This window comes from Nycticebus coucang, chromosome 16, assembly GCF_027406575.1.
Source record: "Nycticebus coucang isolate mNycCou1 chromosome 16, mNycCou1.pri, whole genome shotgun sequence".
NCBI classification, from domain to species: domain Eukaryota; kingdom Metazoa; phylum Chordata; class Mammalia; order Primates; family Lorisidae; genus Nycticebus; species Nycticebus coucang.
Window position 1 is genome coordinate 73628953 of NC_069795.1, and position 26352 is coordinate 73655304.

Below are 26352 nucleotides of genomic sequence, written 5' to 3' on the forward strand. Positions count from 1 at the left end.
GTTGCAACAAAACTAATTGCCACTGTGGTAGTTCCTCACTTGGAACTATATTAAAGGCATTAGTAAGGTTGAGAACCACTGCTCTAGGCAGAAATCAAGGGCCCAGGGTAATATCCAATGACAATCTCCTTTTACCTTTAAACACTGAAGACAAATTTCCCCCCAATTGATGTTATGAATGTAAGCTACCATGATTTTTTTTTTTTTTTTTTGTAGAGACAGAGTTTCACTTTATTGCCCTCGGTAGAGTGCCGTGGCATCACACAGCTCACAGCAACCTCCAACTCCTGGGCTTAGGCGATTCTCCTGCCTCAGCCTCCCGAGCAGCTGGGCCTACAGGCGCCCGCCATAACGCCCGGCTATTTTTTTGTTGCAGTTTGGCCGGGGCTGGGTTTGAACCCACCGCCCTCGGCATATGGGGCTGGCGCCCTGCTCACTGAGCCACAGGCGCTGCCCTCTACCATGATTTTTTAATAGAAGCAACTTTTAAAGAGGGGATAGCATTATAAATAGAAGGGACTGACCCAGTGACCTTGGCACACCTGGCGTTAAGAATAATAATCACAGGGTGGGGCCTGTGGCTCAGTGAGTAGGGTGCCGGCCCCATATACTGAAGGTGGCGGGTTCGAACCTGGCCCCAGCCAAACTTCAACAACAACAACAAAAAATAGCTGGCCCCCGGCCAAACTACAATAAAACAGGCTCTGCGCCTGTAGCTCAGTGGCTAGGGCACCAGCCACATACACTGGAGCTGGCAGGTTCAAATCCAGCCCAGGCCTGCCAAACGACAACAGATACAACCAAAAACTGGCCGGGCGTTGTGGTGGGCACCTGTAGTTGCAGCTACTTGGGAGGCTGAGGCAAGAGAATTGCTTAAGCCCAAGAGTTTGAGGTTGCTGTGAGCTGTGACACCACAGCACTCTACTGAGGACGACATAGTGAGACTGTCTCAAAAAAAAAAAAAGAATAATAATCACAGCCTGTTAATCTTATCTGCTTCCTTCCAGAAGGAAAAGTCTTTGAAGGTCTTAGGCTCATGCAGAGGATTTTCCCTAAAGGGTTCCATTATATCTGTATATGGTTTCAGAAAAATCTATTGATGTTGACACTTTCTGTAACAGTCTATTAGTTCTTCTCAAAGCCACTTGCACTAAAATGATTTATGTTCATGTCTTATCTTAGTGTTAAATTGTGAGCTCCTTGAGGGTGGAATTCAGATATGATTTATTTGTATGTGCCCAGAAACCAGCATATTTTCTAGCTAATGTTGCCAGGTTTAGCAAGAAATAAAACACATTTGTTGTTTATCTGAAATTCAGATTTAACTGGGTGTCCTGTCTTTTATCTGGCAACCCTATTCCTGGCACATAGCTAATCTCAGTAAATGTTGGTGAGTAAGTGAATCAATGAATGACTACCATAGTATCAACGAATGGAGAATAAACTGGTGAAAAGTTAAACTGACTGGGTAAATTATGCCCAACAATTACAAAACAGCAAAACTATGTCTGGTTAACATTCTCCCTTTAAAATGTGACAGTCTAGATTTGCCTTGAGGTGCATTTTTCTATCCACACTTCGTCAGCCACTTTTACTCAGTGTCCACATGAGAAGAATACTAATCTCCCAGTAATGAAAGTGTTTGTTCCAACAATTTCACAACTCAATTCCCCACATTTCTGATTTCGTGTTTGCTTAATTGTTTATTAGCGTGTACCAGTTGTACAAGAAAATTGGCCTTGGATGGTGTATGGGGTTCGGTCCTTCTGAAGTCCAATCATCTCTGTATCTTCCTTTAAAATTGCCAAAATTGTGCTTTTACTCCAGCCGAACCCTGGGGTTTTGGGTAAAGTCATTCACCTTGATTAAACCATCAGGACCAATTCTGTTTGGAAAAACGTATACCTGGGGTTAGTTCAGTTAACAGTTAATTCTAAGACAGACAATATATAAACAAGTCTCTCACTCTCCAAGTTAATTCTGCTGCTGCTGTTCTGCCCTCCTTTTTCTCTTAACTGCCTGCTTTTCCTCCTCCTTCTGCTCCTCCATTTCCATTCCATGGCAACTTCTGCTTCTACTATAGTAACCTCACTATATCTTGACCTGCTAGATATATCTTCCTGGTATTCTTATACCCCCAGTTGGTACCAGTGTACTTACACTTCCTGTTCAATGTAGTTTAGCATTCTGCTGACATGCGATGCAGAGATCTCCCCATCCACTTCGGCAATATATGTGTAGAGAAACTGGAAGGTGCTGAAAGGGATCCGGGGAGGTCCACCATCATGGTCAGATGATAAAACCTCACACACTATCTTTAGAGTTTTGGCAATTGTCTATAAAACAGCAAGATAAAATGAGGAGAAAGTCACTCTTCCAGGCTAAATGCCTAAGATCAGTTTAGATGCAAGAAAGAAAACAAAAATACTACCCTCCTAAATTAAAGTGGGCATGAGTTAAGATTCTAGAAGGCTTGAAAATTCAACATCAAACATCATTTATTTCATTCTAAAAATAGTGGTATCTATTGGGTATCTTTATTTTTTCTTTCCTTTCTTTGTTGGAGGGCTACTCTCAAGGAATTAAGTCTATAAACTCCTGAATACTATAAGGTGTGTGTTATTTTAATCAGAATAAAGGAAGGAAATTGATTTTACATTCTACAAAATTAGAATTATTTGTTCTTATTATCCAATCTCTCAAAGGGTTGAGGTAAATAGCCCAGCCTCTATACTTCTCCAAGATACTTGCAGCAATGTCATACATAGCAGGGGAAAAGAAGGTAAGAGAAGGGTAATATTCTGAGGGAGGAAAGAGTCCCAGATGTTGGGAAAATGGTACTACACATAAAGGTAAAACCCATTCTTCTAAAACATGTGGCTACATCTAAGAAGGACCATCCAGTACTAATACTAAAACCCCTTTATTGCTTAGGGAAAAATTAGTAGAGGATAAGTGCCAGGAGTTTTAATCGAAGGTTGCTGGTGAAACACTCACTCCTTACAATGAAAGGACTAAGTAAATGCACAGTGAAAGATCATGCTCAGAACTGATCCTATCTCTAAATAAACCTACCTTTTAAGTAAATTTCACAAAGGAGAGAGTTGCGGAATGCATGGCAGCATTACTGGTGCTAATGATGTACAGATCATCCTTCTATACCCACAGTGAAAGATCAGTCCTGAGGGTTGAAAGATCCTGAAAGATCAGTCATGAGCAAGCGGCTGCCCTATCTCCTCACGTGGCTGGAGACTTCCTGGGCAGTTGATGTTTGTTGTTCTGCTCTCATCCTGTCCCTGAATAGAATGAATGTCTAGATGGTGCTTCTTTAACTGTACTGTGTTACCCAGGGGTGTAAGTCTGTATGGCAGGGGAGGTATATACTATAAGGATGTGAATAAACTGAGCCTTGCTTCTTGGAGTGACTAGTTTTACTTGATGACAAGTAATTTGAGCATTATCTACACTATTATTATTAATTAATATTTAAATTTTATATACCTATATTTAATAGACAGTATTATTTTGTGAAATAGAATCTTCAATGTACAATAATTTTAAAATGACAAATCATGATGTCAAAGAAATTTGGGGTTTGCAGTGGGCCCCCTTCATTGACTCTTCCCTGCCCTGGGGGTCCTCCCATGGAAAGCTGTTTTGAAGCACTGCATCTTCCAGGTGCTTCCACTCAAGTCATAGGAGGATGGGCACATATGAGGCTGGGAGCGAGAAGGGTGAAGTCTGCTTGTGAAATGAGCTCATCATGACAACGGGGCAGGTTTGCAAGCACACACTGAGCATCATCCTTTCCATACAGAGCTCATCCTCTGTGCTTCTCTAAAACAAAAACTCCCCTGCACCCCTACTGCCTTTGTTGTGTTGCCCTTTCCCTGGGGGTGCTGTTATGGGCGGCATTGTTCCCCCTAAAATTCATATGTGGAATCCTTAAGCCCCAGAACCTGAGACTGTGATTGTATTTGAAGACAAGTCATTCAAAAAGTCATTAGGGTGGGCCTTAATCTAATCTGACTGGTATCTTTATAAGAAGAGATTAGTATGCAGAGAGACAGACAGACACCAAACATACGACACACAGAGAAAATGCCATGTATAAGGCAATGACAGAAGTCTCAGAAGAAACCAACCTGCCAACACCTTGATCTTGGACTTCTGGCTTCCAGAAGTGTTAGACAATATATTTTCCTTGTTTAAGTCACCCAGTCTATGATAGTTTGTTATGTCAGCCCTGCGAAACTAATAATATAGGTGCTTCTAGCCCTAAATGCCATCTTTTATTGACCATTCAAACAATAAACCTTCAAGTCCCATTGCCCTCATAAGATTTTTAAATATTTTCTAAGGTTTAATAAATGGATGAATGGATAAAGAGCTCTTTGGTCTGGAGCTTTTTGGTAAACACATAAGTCTAAAGTAAACAGATCTTCATTCTCTTGCATGAGAGATTTTTGGTCAGATGGGTATCTAATTCAGAGAGGTAGGCTATAAGCATCTTATGAGTCTCATTTTCACAGGCAGAGGTTAAAAGACTTAAAAACCAAACTATTTGCTAACAAAATATGTCATTTCTTCCAGTGAACATGATTATTTACTACATCCGTCATCTCTTATGATTAGTCTCAGTGGCACGTGAGAGGCCATAGCCAGTGTAGAGGAAGAAGTGCTGGAAGGGAAGAGGAATACAGGTCCGCATGCCATGGAATTTTTTTTTTCTTTGAGACAGAGTCTTGCTCTGTCGCCCAGCTTAGAGTGCAGTGGTGTGATCATAGCTCAAGCAACCTCAAACTCCTGGGCTCAAGCAATCCTCCTGCCTCAGTCTCCTGAGAGGCTGGGACTACAGACACACACCACTGTGCCTGGCCTACCATAGCATTTTGAATCATGTATTTTATAAAACAGCTTGAGAATGAAGTAAATGTACCTATTATCTATTGTAGTAGAAATTCCCACTATTAGACTCTTCTACAAGGACCAAATTGGCTTGTTTAGATGGCACAGAGATCATGTCTTACAGTTGAATTAATAAAGGAAGAAGAGAATTCCTGGGCTTGCCTCTAATATGGATTAACTAGGATCCAAGATCTCCACAGATGGTGACCCTGATGGTTTTAGTCTGTTTGGACTGCTGTGATAAAATATCTTTGACTGGGTAATTTATAAACAACAGAAATTTGTTGCTTACACTTCTGGAGCTGGGAAGTCCAAGATAAAGGTGCCAGCAGATTGAGTGTTTGGTGAGGGTGTGCTCCCCGCTTTCTGTGTGGATCGTACCTTCTACATGTGCTTACATGGTAGAAAGGACAAACAGGCTCTCTCAAGCCTCTTTTATAAAGGTACTAATCCCATTTATGAGGGCCTCACCCTCATGACTAATCTTCACCCAAAGGCCCCCCTTTAGTACCATCACTTAGGAAGTCAAGATTTCAACATACGAATTGGGGGTAGGGGGTGGGAATGAACATTCAGATCATAGCACTGGCTAATTCCAGTTTTAAGATCCCAGAAACAGTCCAACATGAAACAAATGAGTATAAGGATATTGGTCCCGGGGTTCATGGGACACCCTTTATTCACAGACTCAACTTCCAGGCTGACTTCACCTCTAGATGTTCTTTTACATAGGGATGACAAGGGGGAAAGTCAGGTATCTCAGGACTTCTCAGCATCGGAGAGCTCACGCATTACCTAAAGGTAGGCCTGAGCATGCCTCAGTTGAAGCAGAGAAGCAGGAATGGAATCATAGAATGTTAGTGGTGAAAGAAACCCATGGAACATTTAGTCCACCTTCCTTGTTTTATAGGGGCCATAGAAAGGAAGGCTGCATGCTGGGCTAAGCAGAAGGAGGGTTGGAATTTGGATTTCCAAAGTCACATTTGGTTACTGTGAAATATGGGGACAATGGAAGGACGATCCAACATCTCACACAGTGGTGAGTGAAGTAGACAAAGCCAGGAGCAGATGAGGACAATCCGGCAGAGATTCACAGAGGCCCTGTGAGGTGAGCCAGAGCCAGCATTGCCCAGCTTTGACCAATCCAAGAAAGAAGACCAAAGACTTCAGCTGCAAGCAGCTAGAGACCAGACAGATAGCAGCATTGCCATGGAGACCAGAGGTGCCAGAGAGGACCAAGGAATGTGGGAGACCCTTCACTTGGCTGTTCTGAGATCCTAGAGTCAACCCTTTCCCTGTACATTCAACTACCATCTTGGAGAAGAGAGTGTGGTGAGACTGGGAAATTGACCTTTAGGCCGTTTTGGTTACGGCATTGGACTGAAATTTCTGAATAGGATTGAATTTATTTTCTTTTTCTACCCTCTGTGGGTGGAGTGATTCAAGAAGATCAAAATTAACTATAGAGAAAAATAAAAAGACATCTTTCCCCCAACATTTCTGAATGTGGTGTGAATAAATTTGTAACCCTATGAGAATTTAATGTGTCATTTTAGTTTTCTTTTTTGTGATTTCCCCCAATCCTGAGTCCTGATTGACAACTCACTGTCCTACTGCACTTTCCTCTCCTCTTTGGAAGATAGTTATTTAATTCATTATATAAATACTGCAAAGGACAATGAAGAGAAAAACCAACAGCAATGGGCCTCCCCTTTCCTTCTCTCTAAAGAAAGGAATATGACGAAAGCTGTAGGACAAACTGATAGGAAAAGCTGGGCTACAATATTTCTGCTAAATTTTTTCAGAAACAAAAATGTCAAGTATGTATTCCAAGCATATTTAAGAAGAAAGAACAAGATTGTGTTTAGATATTTAAATGATTCAAACTACCTTTTCATACCATTTAGTTTTGGCAGAGGCAAAAAAATTCTCATTACTTTTTAAAACTTTTATATATTTCAAATATATATTTATACATTTCAATTACTTTTTCAGACTTTTTTTGTTGCCGTTGTTGTAGTTTTTGGCCAGGGCCAGGTTTGAACCCACCACCTCTGGTACATGGGGCCAGTGCCCTACTCCTTGAGCCACAGGCACCGCCCTATACATTTCAATTTGTTAAAATCATGCCTTTGATTTATTTTCATTTAAGTTATTGTAAGTGTTTAACAAGAGTGAGTCCACATATGATACCTAAGCTTTAAATACATATACAGACATATAAACTGGTCTCAGTATCTTTTTCTTTAAAACAAGAAAATGGCTTTTCTAATTTCAAACAAGTCAAATTTGGAAAAGGCATAAATTTGTATGAACATTCTGCATCCATGGTGATGTCATGACTGTAAGTCTAGAAATAGCCTTATCTCTCCCTTCTTGCTTTCTTATGTCTGATTTTTGCATCCAATTATATTTATCAAATAGTAGTTTTCTATAAGGCTGCAGCCCTTTTAAAATGTGTCTATTGGTATATCTTTTAGGTATCTGGAAATCTTAGCCTGATGATAGTTTTTCCCTTTGTCTCCTGCTTCTGGCTGATGAGCACAGAAATGACCTTGACTGAGGGAGAAGACAAGAGGAGGCATGCTCATTACCAAACCTGGAGGGCTGACTTGTGTATGGACGTGCTGCCCTTCCAGGCCTAGAAAGATTTTCCCTTAAGGAACAATATAAAGCTGACTCACAACTCCCAGAGAACTGCAAGCGAGGGCTAAAAACTTCAGCCACTCGATCTCCTCCGTGAAGCGGCCCACATTCATCACGCTGTTAAACAGATCTGTTGGGAGATTCAGCACCTTCCACATCTGGGCCAGCTCATCTACATGGATGATCAGTCTGCCAGCAACCTGCAGGCCAGGGGACAGACACATATACAGGGTGAGGAAGGAGTGAGGGAGAGATGGCCGGAGAGACACCTCCCAGGCCAGACCTGTGCTCTGAGCAGACAGCAAGGAGCAGTGGATGGCCACTCCACTGTTAGGTAGTTGTCTTTTTGATGCCTGCTGAAGAGCACACTGAGATAAAACTTAATGATTTTTTATAACTTCAGATGTCAGAATTATGGGAATGACATACAGGTATGCCATATTTTAATGTTTTTCTCATGTTTTCATCATCTGCTGTTTCAGTCCAAAAATGTTCCTATATGATAACAGATAGGACAGCCTGAAAACAAAACCAAGAGGCAGGGGGCTTGGCTGAGACCACTAATTAGTGGTAAAATGAGAACAAGACATTAGGTTTCTGGCTTCCAGACTTCCCTGAGTTCTTAGTGCCAGACCTCAAATGCATCCCTCATACTTCCTCAGAAATGATAAGGGGGTATGTGGCTGACCTACAGGGGTATGGTCGGGATGCCCATCATTGTTTGGTCTCAGGTTCTTTAGAACTCAGCCATGTTCACTGCACAAGGTATTCGGTATTAAAAGCATGGAGAGAAGAAATGGCTAGTTGTCAGCCAACAATACAACAGGCCACAGATGCCTCTAGGGAAGCACTGCATTATCTTTCCTGATGCTCTGATTCTGGGGAAATGCTAAGCCTCTGGGACCAAGGTAGGCAGCCAAGTCAGTTCTGAATCCCCAAAGCACTCTGTCCTGGATTCTAAACCAAGGTATGGTGATGTAATCCACATTGCCTGAGTATTGGCCAAACTACAAAACTTTCTTAAACCAGACCCTCCTAATCTGTTCATGAAGCTGCTTGCAGGATGATGGAGCTGTGAAGAGAGGGCTTTCCCTTAAAGCTCAGCTGTGTGCACCTGAGATAGCTGGGGAGCTATAATATGCCTCTCTCCAAACAGTGACTGGCATCATATTATGGTCTCGATAATGTCAGGAAACACTGTCAAGGGACTAGGGACCTGCACTTTTCTGGAGAGGAGGGATTAGCATTGCATGATCCCCCTGGACAGTCTTCCAGCTTCAGGACACCTGGGATGACCCCATTGACAACTCAGCTTACAGCCTATCTCAAGATTATTCCTGTTTCCCCAAGAGAACACTTACTTTCAGGCCAGGATTTATTGAGTTTTGAGGTGGTACCAAGTGGTCAGCTGACTGACAGGGGGACAATGGCTGTACCACCAAGCCTGAACATCATCCTACACCCCCCCTCCCCCGATGCTGCAGTACAGTCCTTACCCGAGAATGCAGGATCTTCAGCAGCTCAGGTGTCAGCTCTGCCCAGTTTGACAAAGGGACTCGCTCAGATCGCTCTCTCACTGGAGGAATCTCTCCACGGGACATAGCCCCAAAATAGCTACAAGAAAAAAAAGTCGGAGGGCCGGGGGAGCATCCTATACTCCAGTGGCCTCTGGATGCTTTAGGAATCTGCCCACCTTTTTTGAGGGAAGAGAGTAGAGGAATGAACCTTTGTTAAGTGGCTCCTACATGCAAGACGCTGTATTTGGTTCATTTATATATGGGAAATGACTGAATATGTTACTTTCTACTTATGAGATAAAGAATATTTAGGGAATAAAAAGATTTGTTTGTAATAACTAACGAAAGTTTGGTGTGCAATTCCCTGGAGGATATTGGGTTCAGATTTTTTTTTCAGTCATCCCTAGTGTGTCACACACACACATATCAAGGAGATTTATATACATATGCTATTTTCATATGTATACATATGTATAGTATGTGTGATCTTGGGAAGAGAAGTTGGAAGAGAACTAAAGTGATTTGCATAAAAAGGGGTGGAGAGTGAGGTACTCTAGGGGTGAGTCAGGAAGGGTTCTGGATGGAGGTAGTGATGCTTGGTCTTCAAGAGCAGAGAAGGCTGCCAGGGCACTAAGGCAGGTCAGAACAGAAGGCAAGCTAACGAGGGGTTTAAAACAACCTTATATTATGTGGTGCATGTGAAGTAAAGGCCTTCTCCATCTTTCCTCAACAGGCAGTAAAATCTACCTGTTCTCCAATGCTTTGTGGCATAGAGTTTGTTTGAGAGCAATGTGGAAAAAGTACACAGGCCTGTTTCAGGAATTGGCTTAGGATAAAAGGAGGCTGCCTACAGCAGGGAATGACATGAGCAGCTGACAAATGGGGCATGATGCTGTATGGCAGGGTCTATCTTCTCTATACAAATCCTAGCTACTGACTATCCCCAAATCATAAATGTCTGTCCCTTCCTGCTTTTTTTCTCTTCATTACTTTCTCCAGATCTGGGTAGTACAAAAAGAATATAACCGGAATTTTGCAAAAGCCCATTTTAGGGTTAAGCCATACAATGATGGGGTGAAACTGCCCATCTCTAAGCCACATAGCAATGCAGAGCTGACACTCTATGCACTAAAGTAATACATACCAGTCACCCCTTGAGGTCATCGGTAGAAAGGGCAGAAGAAATACTTCAATGCCACCATTAACAATGTGCATGAGAAATCTCTGCACATAGAGTTGGAGTGGGTAAGGGTGCAGTGTGAAAACAGGTCCCGGGTGTGGCCCCAGGCTTTGTAACCAGACTCGGGAGATATAAATGGGAGGGACAGAGACATGACCACCTAGATCAGTGGTTCTCAACCTTCCTAATGCCGTGGGCCTTTAATACAGTTCCTGTTGTGACCCACGGGTTGAGAACTGCTGACCTAGATAGAGTGACATTCAGCAGCAAGCTCTTTGGACATTTTAGTGAAATCGGTAGAGTACACGGAAACAAGGCTACAGTTATATATTTTGTCCTCTGAATTATTCACCTGCTTCCTTCACAAGTGAGCAATTCCATGGTTAGATACATATATTGCAAATTTGTGTTGTTACCAAAGGACAAATGAATATGTCTTCCCAATGCCTGGTAGGTGGTTTCTTTATTAACAGCACATATGTGGGGAAATTCTTGCTTGCAATGAATTAAATACCTATTTTTATCTTGGAAATAATTTGTGGAGTTCTATTCTCTAAAAATGCTACAGATTTGTAAGTCACATAAAACTTTCACATGATAAGTGCTTTTCATGTCTGAATAGGATGGAGAGTGCTCTTAGGTCAAGCTCTCTTTTTTCATGGTGGTGAAATTAAAAACTGATTTTTCATGGATGTCTAAAAAATTTATAACACCTGATACAGTAGGGGAGCAGGAAGGCTACGATAGTGGAATGTTTTCTTCCATAAATGTCAGGGGCAATATCAAGAAATGCCATTTTTCTTATTATAAAACAGCAGCACAAGAACAATCAAATGAGTTTTAGACTATTGTACAGCGTAAAACAAAGTCTGTCTGACTATGCCAAAGGAATTAGTCCTCTGATGCTAAAGTTCAATCTTAGAGGTAATATATAAAATTTAAAATGGAAAACTAAGCATGGCTCATCACCAGGCAGAAAAATCCCATTTGTCTCTTTTTATGAGCACCACCGGCTTACTTCCTTTTCATTTCTGAAAGCTTCATCCTAACTCAGCCCCGAAGCACAAGTGCACTGGCTCAGAGACTCTCAGAGGCCTCTCTGAGGTGACGCGTTGTGTCTTCACAAAGATGTCTGTGCTTTGTCCCCACCTTCTTCTCAACACACCCACTCACAACGGCAGGCTGAGGACATTCTTCCTTCCCCCAGCCCACGGGTTCCCTCCCAACAGGCTCTCTCACTCCGCCTTTCCCACTTCAACACCATGAAGGAAGTAATCATCAAACAGTGAAAGCCTGAGAATTGTCAGGGAGGTCTAGTTAGCTCTCAACTCCTGCCCTAAGCCCTGTCCCCCAGTTCCAACCAGGCGAGTTTGTCTAAGAAGTAATTTCATAGCTGAGAGGCTTTCTGTGTAAAGCTGCTTCATTGCAGGCCAGCAGCTATTGCTGACTGCGAGGCAGTTTTTAGCCAGACGGGACCTCATCACTCTCCTTTGCCTCCTTTCTCCTATGCGATGTGTACTGCGTGGGCATGTTTACATTGCAGGGACACATCAGTTCAAAGAAACACTAAAGAAAATAACAATAGCTTCCCCAAAGCCAAGATCCATAGTGTCTTTGGTTGGGTGCAAGTATGAATTTTAGCAGCAGTGGAAGAAGGTGTCCCATTAAAGAGTTGACCAGCTAGCTGGACTGACCGCCTCCTTAGTCCGCCCCCCCAGATTCACTTCTGCCATCTAGCGGGAGACAGGAGAACGAAGAAAGGCAGGCTGAGCTCTGGAGATTTCCAGCCCGTCCCTCCATCTGGACAGGGGGAGGGGGCGCGGTGGGGGATGGTGGTGGTGGTGGTGATGTGCTTTATCCAACTCTGGCGGCTTGTCCCAGGACGCTTGGCCTATTGCCCTGGCGTCCTACTGCTCGGCCTGACCCGCTTAGGGAGATCCTCGCCTGATTTGATGTGGTATTTCTGTGTGAATTTTAAAGCACCGAAGCAATAGAAGATCGGAGTATCACAAAGCGCATGCTAATCAGTCCTGACTCCCTAGCTGCAGCCATGGCAACCTCCTCGCTTTCCCCGGACCGCCGGCTCACCCCCGCCCTCCGAGGGGGCGGAAGGTGAGCAAGGAACACACGTACTCTGCAGCCCACTGGATGAGGTCCTGCGGCTGCGTGCGGATGGCGGCTTTGGTGAACTGCTTCAGCAATTCCGGCAGCTCCGGCGGGATGCATATTTGCTTGTCGGTCTGAAGCATTGATTGGTTGACCTATTCGCAGAAGTAAAAATAGATAAGATTAAAACTTCAAATCATAAGAAGATACCATTCCTGGAGGTCACTCAGCCTTTGACACTCTCAATTTTGGGGACTCCAGTAGTACCAGAAAACATGTATTCTATTACAAAACTCCAAGGTTAGAAAGCAGTTTACTAATCCCTGTCTATTGTGGTAAATATTAATAGTTAAGTTCTTTACATAAAGAGAAGACAGTACTGTGCATATAAAAAACAGAGATTAGGAAGTAATCGAACACATCATCTAATAATATCACCCCCAACACATTGGATTTGCCACCTTCCAGAACTTTTCAATAGAAATGCATTATTTATATATATGTTTGTGAAACCTTAAAATAAGATTATTCAAAACAACTAATTTACTCACGGCGTATCATGAACACCTTCCCATGTCACTCAACTCTTGTTAGCTCGGTAAGAATTGTACCAAAATATATACTGTGAATCCTCTATGATTTAACATTAGGTTATTTCCAAATAAAAATAACCATTAAGCAGCCATTGATGACCATCTCTCCTTATATCTGTGCCTCTTATCTACACTAATAGAGAAAAAACTTGTACATTTTCACTCAAAAAGTTCCAGCACGAATTGAAACAAAACATGAAAATCCATAGATGGTATATGGGTCTATACACAAATAAACAGCAGATTAAAAGATTTGTCGGGACAAACCAGATATGCTACAAAGCTCTCCTTCAAAACACCTAAATGCCAGACTAATCTCAGTAAACATACTTTCAAATTGCCTTGCCGAGCTTGAAATAACGTGAGAGAAATCTTCAAGTGCTGGACACGGTAAAGCAGAATCCATTGCAGTAAGCAAATAAAGAAATTAGGCTGTCTCCGGGGCAAATGTAGACATCAGGAACTTGAAACTTTGTGATAAATGGCCAGGCAAAGGGGAAGGAAACCAGGGTTTGAGCTCACAAAAAGCAAATGGAGGGACTAAAGGACTCTCCTTCTAGCCTTTACTTGAGACCCTCCAGCAGTCTATACCCTCAGTGTGAAAAAATGAGACTGAAAATATCTGAAAAAATCTGTCTCCCTTGCCCCTTCTTGTTAGAAGAGAAATAGTCCCCCAAGAATATGTAGCCAAAGGCTAGGTTTAAGTTTTAAATTTATGCCAACACCGGCCCAGTTGGGAAATCCCAAGACAAGAAACTAAAGTGGTCTTAGTTTGGTGGTATTCTATTACCTTTACTTTATTTATATAGTTCTTTTATTTGGAGGATAAAACAATGATTAATTTCAGACTTTGTAAAAAAGTCAATTATGCATAAAATTTTTCCATGCATTCTTGACATTTTACAAAGTTCTGTAGAAAGGAGAAATGGTATTAAACACAGAAAATTAAGTTTTCCAGCTCATCCTAGAAAAAGCTACATACCTCACTGCTGAATATCCCTACAGCTACCTTTGAAGTACTCCTTGGCCATCTGCTGACTGTAGTGAGATTCAGCAATAAGGCCTTTAGCACTTTTTCTAGGATGAGCTCGAGAACTTAACTGACCTTGTGCACGCATACACACACACACACACACACACACACACACTTTGATCAATCCAAAAGAAGGCAAGAAAGGAGTGTGGAAAGCATAGGAAAAGTGGACAAATGACACAATAGGAAGTAATCCATACAGTCACAACAAAAAGAAATGGTCTTAAATGTGCCAGTTAAAATGTAAGTATAGCTTATATTATCATAAAGGCACAAAGACTAAAGGTAAAAGGACAGAAATAAGCAAATAATAACCAAAGGAGTTGATATAGACCTATCAATACCAGACAAAAGAGATTGTAAGGCAAAATTCATTTTTAGGAATAATGAAGGTCACTACATAATGATAAAAGTTTCAATTATTGAGAAGATAGCATAATTTTCAGTAAGTATGCTATAGACATCATTACGGAAGAAGAATCTCATAATGCTAGGAGGAAAAGCAATGTATTGTATGGGTTACAGACATGCATACAAGGTGTTATTACAGTAAAGAGTTAGGGGCTGGATGCAGTGGCTCACACCTGTAATCCACTTTGGGAGGCCAAGGCAAGAGGACTCCTTGAGCATAGGAGTTCAAGACCAGCCTGAGCAGCAATACAGTGAGACCCTGTCACTAGAAAAAAATAGAAAAATTATCCAGGTGTGGTGGTGTGCACTTGTAGTTCCAGTTACTCAGGAGGCTGATGCAGGAGGATTGACTGAGCCCTGGAGTCTGAGGTTACAGTGAGTTGATGATGCCATGGCATTCTAGCCCAGGCAACAGAGAGAGACCCTGTCTCAAAAAAATAATAATAATAAAGTAATAAAAATGGATGATAAATACAAAATCACAATGGCAGTTCCTCCTTGTGGAGAAAGGAGAGGGATGTCATGAGGGAGATGTAACAGGGGTCTCAACACCACTAGCAGTGTTTAATGTCTTAACCGGGTTGATGGCTGCCTAGATGTTATTTTCATTATTTTTATACCTATGTTTATATTGTGTGTTTTATTTTATATGTGTGAAATATTTCATAAAAAGTTACTTTTTTCCACGGTTGCGATGCTAACGAGGTCCTGTTATTAGCAAACCATCAGTATGTTGCTACTTCTAGGCAGCTTGCTTGAGTGCCTTCCTTCTTTCATCTCTTCAAACCCTACACATCCCCGATGTGTTGATGTGTTGATCTCAAGTCCATCCTGTGCCATAGACCTTCCTAAAAAGCTGGAGTATCATCAAATATAGTAGTATGCATTTTACTACTTAATCTTTCTCTGCTTTTTATGGCCCTTTGAAGCTGAGGTCCCCACCCCTGGCCATTGCATAATGTATTACAGGTATGCCATGACAGGTTCATAGTTGTAAACTTTTTATTGTAATACAAAATTTATAACCATGTTACAACCATCTACAAATTTACAACAGTTGAAATTATATTTGGATACTGTTTGGCACAGTCAGTAAGCTTCCACTATTTCAGTACATTTTTTTTTGGTATTGAAGGTTTTATGAACAACACCTGCCAGCAGAGATAACTGTATATGGCTTTCCCTGTCAAACATCTCATTAGAACTATCCTTGTCAGTCTGATGATTGCTTTAATTGCAATGTTATCAGTAATAATCTTTGCATATACATGTTTCAAATACAGTTCCTCCTTTGATTTAATTTGCGCTTATTTTTCATATTATTTCCTCACAACAAAGAAGGTAAATGATGATTATTTTCATCATCACCACCATCATTATCATTACTTGTCTCTAATAAAAACAGTTTTGGTCATTTTTTTCTCACTGTTACTTGATTTATGTATTTATTTACTCTTGGCTTTTGATGTTAACAAATATTCAGAATCTGAGACTTCAAGGACTTTTATGATGACTTACTATTTGCTTATAAAAATAAAAAGTTTACCTCTAAAAAATAATGAAAAAAATAAAAAATAAAAACAAATAATGGAAAATAATTTAATCAATTTAGTAAAAGAGGCAGTAGGCCTTTAAATAAAATCTTATACTTGAAATAAGTAATAGTTATATTTTGTGGAAAATCCAGAATTTTAATTATTAAATGGTATATTTCCAAAATTCCCCCATTTACTTATCAAATGCTTAATTTTTCAAAAATTATGTGATTTATTTTAAAATATTCTTAAAAACAATGCTATTTTCTTTGAAAATGAATTTGTTGTAGTCCAAAAAGGTCCATAGCCTCTGTAAGTACTTTATATATCTATTTTCCACCACGAAGTGTAATTTAAAAATTTTTGTTAATATCTAATTATAGCTTAGTACTTTTTAGAGATTCACAGATATACAGTAGTCAAAATAAAAATTTAAATAATTTTTACTGAGGTTTATTTCAAATTTGGATTTGCTTGCCTGATCATTTTTTTTCTTTGCCTAAATATCTTATTTGCATGGAAAAGTTATTAAGTGAAAAAAATGGCATCAGATAAATTATGTCCAGGAGCTTAATAAAAAGTGTCTGTATTATACAAATAGGCAGTCTCTTTTGAGAGTGACTCTTGAAAAGTTTTTGATCGCAGAATCTCTTTATATTCTTAAAAAATCATTGAGGATACCACAGAGCTTTTGTTAATATAGGTTGTATCTGTCAGCATTTGTCATTTTAGAAATTAAAACTGAAATTTTAAAAATATTTATTTTAAAATAACAATACACCTCTTACATGTTAACATAACACTTTTTTATGGAACAAAAATTATAGTTTCTAGGTGCAAACCCTTACTGAGGTTTTATATTTTCAGCAAATCTCTTAATGCTTGGCTTAATAGAAGACAGTTATATTTTCATATCTTTGTATTCAGTCTGCTGTGGTATCACATATGTAGCTTCTGGAAAACTCCACTGCATATTCTTAAGAAAAAGAGAGTGAAAAGGCATAGAATGTCTTAGTATTATTATAAAAATAGTTTTACCCTCACTAATCCCTCCCTCTCCAAAGTCTCAGGGACCTTGAGAAGTCCCAGAAACAACACTTTGAAAGCCACTGCTTTAGGAAACTGTGTACAAAAGTATTTCAAGTATTTATAACTCCTGTACACAGTAGTTTAAATCAGCTTGGACTCCAGAAGCTAATTAAAAGGTCATGTAATTAAGCACTAAAGCCAAAACATCTACAATTGCAGCCTCACTCATTTTACCAAACTGCCTGGGAAATGACCACATGTTTGGGACCAAATGGAGGAGGGGGAGGAGGAGAAGAGGAGGAGAAGGAAAAAGAATAGAGCTCCTCATGGATTAACAAGCTGTGGTATATGTATACCATGGAATACTATTCAGCTATTAAAAAAAATGGAGACTTTACATCCTTCGTATTAACCTGGATGGAAGTGGAAGACATTATTCTTAGTAAAGCATCACAAAAATGGAGAAGCATGAATCCTATGTACTCAACCTTGATATGAGGACAATTAATGACAATTAAGTTTATGGGGGGGAAGCAGATAGAGGGATGGAGGGAGGAGGGTGGGGCCTTAGTGTGTGTCACACTTTATGGGGGCAAGACATGATTGCAAGAGGGACTTTACCTAACAATTGCAATCAGTGTAACTGGCTTATTGTACCCTCAATGAATCCCCAACAATAAAAAAAAAAAAAAAAAAAAAAGAATAGAGCTCCTCTAGAATAATACTATTAGAAGATGCAAAGATGACACTCTCCAAGACTAATAAGTCATAACGTTCCCTTGCAGAGTGATCAATCTACCGATGTTAGCAACAGGTTTTAGTTAATAGTATTAGTTAGGATCCCTGGAGAGAGATGCTTGGATGAAAATTAACTGTTCTATCAAAAAGTACCAAAATGAACTACTCAAGATGAAGTATTTGGAGCAGTAAGTACTTTAAAGCAAATAAGATTCTGGGTATCATGCAAGCACAGGGCTTCTGTGCTGGGGGAAAGCTGTGATGACAAGATGATGGGACGTCTCTGCATCATGTTGGTTCTCCATGTTCTGAACGCTGAGATGCAAGACGTCGCATTGTTAATGTAGAAGCTCCCATTAGTACATTCACCTGTAGACGTGAATTACACCTGAAAGGATGTTATTAAGAAATCCAGGCTGCTATGGTCCTGTCTGTTTTAACTGTGAAGAAAACAGTCTCTTGCTGTTTCCCATTAAGACATCTACCAAAGGAAAAGGTTTGTATTTTTGTTTTTTCCTGGAGGTTAGGAGCTAAAAGAGGAATTGGGAGAAAAGGTCAATGATCTTTATATTACGGGGGTTGTTGAGTTCATTGACTTGGAAAAATTGGCTTGACTTTTCTTTCTTTTCTTTTCCTTTTCTTTCTTTCTTTCTTTTTTTTTTTTTCTGGACAAGGTCTCCCTCTATCACCCAGGCTAGAGTGCTGTGGCATCATCATACCCCACTGTAACCTCAAATTCCTGGGCTCAAGCATTCTCATGCCTCAGCTTTCTGAGTAGCTGGGACTACAAGCTGGTGGCATCACGCCCAGCTAACTTTTTATTTTTTGTGGAGGGAGGGTCTCGCTGCATTGCTCAGGTTGGTCTTCATCTCCTGAGCTCAAGTTAATTCTCCCACTTAGCTTCTCAAAGTGCTAGGATTATAGACAGGAGCCACCTGCCCAGACCTGACATTTTTAAGCACCAGAATGAACTTAAAAACTGCAAGAATTCACAAAAATGAAATAATGTATACTAAAGACATCCATGGATTCAATGGAAAAGTGAGGTTAAAAGAAATCCAGTGGGGACTTTAACTGGTATTCTAATCTCAATCCTAAAGAAGATAGTAGAAAAACATCACTTAGAAATATTTGATGTAAGAAAGTTTAAGTACATCAGAAACCCATTCACATTTTAAGAATTTCTATGAAAGAAAGACCAAACTATCCAAATTCTGGTTAATAGGTAGAAAAGAGTTTCTGTCAACTAGAAAAAAAGCAATAAATACCCTTCTACCATTTGCTAAAATTCATTTGTGAGGCAAACTTCCTCAATGATGGCGACTTTGAGAATTTAAAGAGGACGTCATTAAAATTCTTTGATCAGGAATTGCACGTGATCATTTTAGCACAAAACTTGACCTAAAGTAAACTTCTGATAAGGAAGTAAGCTTGATTTCTCTTTAAAAAGTAAAAATAGGCTCAGCGCCTGTGGCTCAAGCAGCTAAGGTGCCAGCCACATACACCTGAGCTGGCAGGTTCAAATCCAGCCCGGGCCCACCAAAAAACAACAATGATGGCTGCAACAACAACAACAACAGAAAGTAAAAACAGGCAGCGCCAGTAGCTCAGTGGGTAGGGTGCCAGCCACATACACCTAGGCTGACAGGTACGAACCTGGCCCACGCCAGCTAAAACAACAATGACAACTGCAACAAAAAAATACTCGGGGGTTGTAGTAGGCGCCTGTAGTCCCAACTACTTGGGAGGCGGAGACAAGAGAATCACCTCAAGAGTTTGAGGTTGTTGTGAGCTGTGAGGCCATGGCACTCTACCCAGGGCAACATAGTGAGATTCTGTCTCAAAAAAATAAAAAAAAAAAAAAGTAAAAATAAAAGTTTATTTAGAAGTTCTATTTAAATTAAACATCTAATACTATACATCTTCACTATTATTCTGTATTTTGCTTTTTATCATATTTATATAATAAAAATATATTGACTTTTTCATAAGTCCTGTATGGACCTACAAAGTGACCCACAGTTTACCCCAGTGTGCTTTACAAGTATTTTCTATGTGTACCATGACATGAAAAAGTTTGGAGAAACTCTGCTGTAAAGTATCAAGGTCGTCTGCTTAAAAACTTGTAGGTATTGTTTCCCTGCTTTAAGATTATGTGGATTCTGGTGGTTAATGAAATCAATTTCTGATAAAAGCTGAGGTCTATATAATTTAAAAATAATGTTCATTAGAAACAAATTGTCAAAATACTGGTCATTAAGGGAAAATTAGCTTTTAATTACCATCATCCAATTAATGTATTGATTAGAAAACAGGAAGGAAGTTGGAGACAAATTAGCAAAGCAGATAAACTTTTGCTTGCAGAGAAATAGCACAACCTACACAGGCTGAAGACACCAGGTTCTTTCTAAAAAAAGAGCCAGGAGAAAGAAATTGGCACGTCCAAGTGACCACTGGCAGAAATTCCCTTAACCAAGGAAGCATTGTAAGGTGTGTCAATTTACATTAGTTTATAAATAGACAGCAGGGATTCCCTAATGAGATCTGAAGTTGCTTGCTGAGATTGGTGGGAGGAGAGGTTATTTTGTTGTTGTTGTTGTTGTTTTTAATATTTCTGACCCCTACTGAACTTATAAGAACACCAAAGCGTGTACCATTTTGAGATGGTCATGCAATTCTAAGATTGGGATAAGCTGAGCAAGTTTGAAAGAACCACTCTAAGCCTACTTAATATCTTAATATCTTGATGTAATACTTCAAGTAGGCTTACATCAAGTGAGGCTAAATATAATTGGCAGTCACATTTTGACCCAGGTTATTGTTTAAATCTCACTGTATTTTTAGTTTATAAACCAGTAACAACATCCTTATACTCGCATCCACTGTAATACACACAGATCTTACATCCTTTTTACCACTTACTCCTTCACTCCTGCTTCTCAATCATCTTTGCCATTCCCACAATAACATTTCATCCTGTTTCTTATTTAATTTACAGCGTGCATCCCACCCAACTATGATCCTCACTGTCAATAGATGAAGTCACTTCTACCTGGGTGTTATTAAGGATGTCAAAATGAATTAACACCGTCATCCTTTTGCCAGTCTCAACATATCTTTTTGATCTCATATTCCTTCCACCACCACTTCAGCTCTTACTTCTTGTCCTGTCCAAGACCTGAGGAAGTGGGTTATGGCAGTTATCCCCGTACATTCATCAGAAAATTCCATCCTTGCCACCTTCCTGACACCTTCTCTTCTATTAAATAGGCACAATCTGCCCTTCTTTTTAGGATATATTTTTTGTTACCTGTAAAATAGGGATGATAAAAAAAAATTATTTTTTGATTTTACTAACTTCTCAGTGACCTCATTATCTTTTTCATTGTCAAACTTCTCAGATTCAAAAAAGGACTGACTCCCTTTCCAGACCTGCCTTCTGTAGAGTTACTCCTTCCCATAAAAGTATCCAAAACAGATTTCTTTTATTCCCTCAGTTGCCTTGTCTGATACATCATGGCTGTTTTTGATTCATTCTTTTCTTTTATTTCCCACTTCAGTCCCTGGTGGACTTTTTGAGATAAAATTTTCAGTTAGGAAAATAAAAAGGAACACCTTTTCAAAAAACCAAACCAAACAAAAATTAGTGGCTTAAGTTGACTCAGAATATAGATCAATATCATCGATTTATAAAGAGAATTGAGGTACAAAGAGGTCAAGTGATTAGCACAAGGTAATAATTTATGTTGGAGCTGAGTCAAGAACGTATATCTATTTCGCTGCTCTTTCCATGTTATACCATACTACCTCTTTCTGAATAGAACTACACATTAAGGATTTTCTCTAGGATAAGCCCAATTCCGAGCAAATCCCACTATACCCATAAATCATTGAACTTTTCTGGATATTCCTATTTGCATCATGAAAAATTCATTTTTAGCATCTCAAAATGGAATAACAATTATTCGTCAGAATATGTCCTAACTTTTTGGCCTGAAAATATGGTCACTGTCACTTTAACCATATTCTCTATAGTTGCTAAAAATGGAGGAATACCCAGCACAAGATAGGTGTAAGAGTAGTCACTGCACATTCATTACCTCATTTAATCCTTACAACAACCTATGGGTGGGTAGATTCTAATATTATAATCATTTTTTCCCGTGCCAGGTTCAAATCGAGTCTTAATTTTGTCAGATAAAATTTCTTAACCACTCATGCTACCATATCACTCGAAAAGCCTTTAGTGAACTTTCATTTCTTTTCTCATCAAAAGGATACTCTGACTTTCAAGATTGCCACAATTTGTCTTATTCATATTAGCTTTGTTTCTCCACTTTATTCCACAGAAGTCTGTATCTTTTTCTGTCCTGTGCCAAATCCATGGTCAAGTCAACCACAGCATTTGGATGCCAACAGCAATATTGCTAAGAGCAGTCCTACTTGACCTTGTCCTTTTTTTTGAGTTTTTGGCTCTGTTATTAGCAAATTTCCCGAACTTGCTTATAACCATGCTAGTGTCACTTCTTGTTAGTCCTGAGTTCTACATGTTTGTGGTTTAACAAATGAACAGATACTTCTTTTGACTTCACTTAGCCATGCTCAAACTTCAAAGATTTTCCACAAGTTCACATCATGATCCACAATCCAAGGGACACACGGTTCATTTACAGAGTGCCATGTTATCTGTGTTCCCTAACGTTGAGCACTATGGTCCCCTGATTTGGGGATCTAGCATAAACACTCAGGGCCACCTTAACCTTGTGTTTTATAAGTGTATAAAAGTCTTCATCTTTTAAGAGTGAAGTGTTGGAATATCCCACACCATTTTCATCTTTGCCTTGTCCTCCCTACTTCTGATTTCATTAAAGCATTCCTATGATTCAAGGACTCAAAATATATAAATAACAGCTCTAAGGAGTGAATGCACTATAGTTTTCACAATCAGATCAGGGCCATGTTTCTCTCCAGTTTCCATGATCATTTCTGAAGATACCCAGCATCAAATCGGTCTTTTCCAACACAGAACACAGAACTGCTGTCTTTCTTCACAGCTAGTCTTGGGATAACACCCAAAGCTCTGGTGAATGAGAATTTGACCATGAAGCAGGAGTCCAGGATTCCAGTCCTGGACCTATCTTTGATTAATTATGTGATCCTGGGCAAATCATTAATCCTATAAAACCTTACACGTCTTACTGGAATTGTGCTAAATATAGGGATACAGAAGTAAGTACAACATCCTGCCTAGTGGAAGAAATTGATAGGAAAAACAGTGATTAAAAAATAGTGTACATAAATGTCAAGAAGTCTGCACTAGATAAGGGAGAACGGAAGATAAATATCTAGACAGTCCATCTAACATATTTAAAGGTCAGAAAATACTCTCCAAAGAGTGATGATAATAGAATTGAAACCTGGGGAAGCCTGGTTTGCTCATTCTTATATTCCCAGCCTCTGGAACAGTGCCAGGCACAGGGTGGGTTCTCAATAGGCAAATGTTTACTGATGAAAGTAAGGACGGAATTCCATGTGGCTAGAAGGACTAGGACAAAAGCGTGGCAATGTCAGAAACATGGTGAGTTCAGCAAACTGTGAGTAATTACAGAGTGCTAGGATGAACACAGAGAGAGTGGTTGGGGCTTAAGGCCGGAAATATATTCCAACACTAGAATATAAAAGGTCTCAGCTTTTGAACTTTATAAGCTTTATGAACTTTTCCCAAAGATAGGGAGTCCAGTTTTGGTGTTAGTTTAGTGTGTCAGGTATCAATTATTGTCTCTCAGCTCCAAATTCACCCAGCATTGCCTCCTCAGCAAAATGCAAGTAGGCCCTTTACATATCTTTCCTTTGCCGGCTGTCATAATGATAAGCACTGTCAGTACAGGACACTGAAGGGACCCTGCAGAAGGAAGGGCTTTCTTCTGATTATGCTCTTCCTGCTCAGCTCCAGGGACATGCAGTTTCTTCACTGCTGGAACCCTGCATTGCACAGCTTCTCTGCATCTGGTTCAGTCAGTATATGATCCCTTGAGCGCCCAACTACTACAGTACCCAGCAGCCATTAGTGCCCAGTGGCTAGCAGCTTCCCCTGGTATCTCTCTGGGAAAGCTTTGTAGCAAGCAGACTACAACTAGGAAATCACCTTTTTGTGAATGGCTTCTCTGGAACCCCAAAGACTGAATTCTGCCTGCCTGGAACTTGAGCAAATTTTCTGCCCTTCAGTGAGCTGTGGCCATACCCTCTGCAATAAGCACTGGAAGAGGTCTCTTCTGTGAGCAATCTATCTCAAGGGTGGTGTTTGCTGCTCCTTTCATCTGCGATTCCTGTGCATTTTATTTTATTTTTGCAGTTTTTGGCCAGGGCGGGGTGTGAACCCACCACCTCTGGTATATGAGGCTGGCACCCTACTCCTTGAGCCACAGGTGCCGCCCTCCTTGCATTTTAGATCTCTCCTCACATTTTACTAGCCAATTGTTCATCATTCCAATCCCATTATTGTTAAAAATTGGACTTTCCTCATTAAAATGAATATATAATTTCTTTCTCTTTGTTGGACTCTGAAACACACGCATTGACTGACAGCTGTGTGGATGGGCTGAAGGGAGTGGGGTGGAGCTTCAAGCAGGGAGCCTGGTTAGGAGAGAATATGACAACTCTTGAGAATTTCATTGCCTTGGAAAGTAGTTGCTAATAGAGAGGAATAGGGGAGACAAGAATTTAGGAGACAGAATCCACAGGGCTTAGTAACCACTGAGGAAGAGGGGTGGTGGAAAAAGAAAGGAGAAACTAGACTGACTGTTTTCGAACTTGTATGACTGGGTGCATGGTGGTGGTACCACTACAGACATCAAGAACACTGAATGGGGGATCAAGTTAAGGATGGATCCCCCCATCCTTCCATTTACTCTCAGGAGTTCCATGCACTTATGAGTCACAAAGACTTGGTGTCACAAACTTCTCTACTTGGAAACCAACCAAAGCCCAACTTTTCTGCCTTTGAGTAATATGGACCATTTATTCTCATTAGATAAAAGAAGTGGAGGAAAGGTCCATTCTATCTTAACATTCTGCAATTCTTTCATCTCGTAAGACTCTTTTCCATTCTAATTCTCCAAATGGTAGGCCTTCTTCAGATATACATTGCAGGGCTCTTCCACCCTCAACTCTTAAAACTCACTAAATTTCCCCTTAAGTGAAATCTACATGCCTCCCAATATGGAATGTCAAGCTAACACATACTGGCTAAGTGCTAAAGAATACAGGTCTTATCAAATATAGACTATTAGGCTTGTTTCTGGAATTTCTCATTTGGTTTTATCTGTGTGGACTAAACAGGACTTCAGTTACGTGTCTATAAATGAAAGGCTCCAGACCCCAGAATCTCAGAGGCAGTTTCTATGAACAGCTCTTGGAACCAAGCACTGTATATCCTCCTTTGGGTTTGGAACTGGAGGTGGTGGGTTTTAAATATGCGATTACTCTTGCTTTAAATACACTGCCCTCCTCCTTTTCACAGATTAATTCTTCCTTCAGAGCTCTGCTCAACCTTCCTGTTAGTTCCATTATACTCTTTCAGAGCATCCCTTACCCATCCCTAATTTTACACCATTTGGGTGATTCTCTTATTAACACACGCCTCCCCCAGTAGGCTATGTACTCCAGGGCCAAAATGGTGAGTTTTTGCTCACTGCAGAATACCAATGCTTAGCCAGTGCCTGGAACATAGTATTCAATAGACACTTGTAAAAATGAACAGATGACAGCCGTTTATAAAGAGCTAGTCTTGCACATTGGCTCTCATGATAATCCCCCCAAAGGTATTTTCATATCCCTGTTACAGATAAAAAAGTTAGAGGTTCGACTTCTCAGGATGGGGGTGGATCCTCGGATATCAGATTGTTTTGTTTCCAAACCACCTCACTTCTCTAGGTAAGAAATCATATAATGGTAGTTCTGGGTACATAGAGATAATAATAGCACTTGCTTTTAAAGCTTGGCTAGAAAGCAATAATCCCCCTCCATCGCATTCTCTTAAAGATCACGCGCCTTCCCCTTGCTCCGTGGACAAGGAGGGGCTCAGAATCCAGGTGTGCCCTTTGGACAGGACTGGTCCCTCGGACCTGCGCAGCCCTCTGGGAGCGAGGGCGCTCCCCTCCCTCCACTCCCCTCCCGGGTGGCTACCTCAGGTTCACTCCCAAACGGGCTATCCGGTTTCAGGCGACACCTGGCGCCTGGCCTCTGGGGGTGTGGGGAGAGGTCCAGTGCCTTTGACCTTTGGCGGAGGGAGAGCAGCAGCACCTGAGCAGGGGAAGGCGACAGCGGCTGGGAGGGGCAGCAGCGGCGGGGCGACCGGGCTTTGTTAGAACTTCGCCTTCACCTGGCAACCCCGACGCGGCCTCGGCTGCCTGGCCACCTCCGCTCCCGCCGGCGCGACGTCACAGAGCTGCCCCGCCCCGCGAGGCCCCGAGGGGTGGGGCCCGCGGACGTCACAGAGCCGCCCCGCCCCCTGAAATCTGCCTCGGGCGTTGCTGGGGTGGGGGTGGTGGCAGAAGGAGCAGAAGTTAATAGATGTCCTGGAGGGTTAAAGATGGGTCTGGGGACCTAAGAAACCTGGGAGAATATGCAGGGATTTACAGTGTGCTGCTGCTGCTTC

The 26352-nt window shown here is 40.8% G+C and overlaps 1 protein-coding gene across 4 annotated transcripts; it reads right to left on the minus strand.

Moving 5' to 3' along the window:
- Positions 1-1676: 1676 nt before the first annotated feature.
- Positions 1677-26132, minus strand: ROPN1 (rhophilin associated tail protein 1). 4 transcript variants are annotated; one of them, XM_053565267.1, is made up of 7 exons: positions 25881-26132; positions 20856-21006; positions 12385-12512; positions 9051-9168; positions 7593-7754; positions 2161-2336; positions 1677-1885 (listed from the first exon to the last, which is right to left on the minus strand). In XM_053565267.1, exons 2-7 carry the CDS (start codon positions 20925-20927, stop codon positions 1819-1821), a joined length of 723 nt encoding a protein of 240 aa, XP_053421242.1. In that variant the 5' UTR covers positions 20928-21006; positions 25881-26132; the 3' UTR covers positions 1677-1818. The 4 variants fall into 4 exon arrangements, with proteins under 4 accessions (XP_053421242.1, XP_053421245.1, XP_053421243.1 ...); XM_053565270.1 differs by lacking the exon at positions 20856-21006 and having other exon boundaries at positions 25972-26132; XM_053565268.1 differs by lacking the exon at positions 20856-21006.
- Between the last annotated feature and the right edge of the window lie 220 nt (positions 26133-26352).

Bases quoted from the DNA above. Each gene is read 5' to 3' on its own strand.
- ROPN1 (XM_053565267.1), bottom strand. From the start codon at position 20,927: ATGGAATTTTCTGATGAATGTACGGGGATAACTGCCATAACCCACTTC. The intron at 2,337-7,592 runs GTGAGTCAGCTT...GCTGTTTTATAG, and splicing joins CTTGCAGTTCTCTGGGAGTT to ACAATTGCCAAAACTCTAAA. The intron at 1,886-2,160 runs GTAAGTACACTG...TTTTCCAAACAG, and splicing joins AACTACATTGAACAGGAAGT to AATTGGTCCTGATGGTTTAA.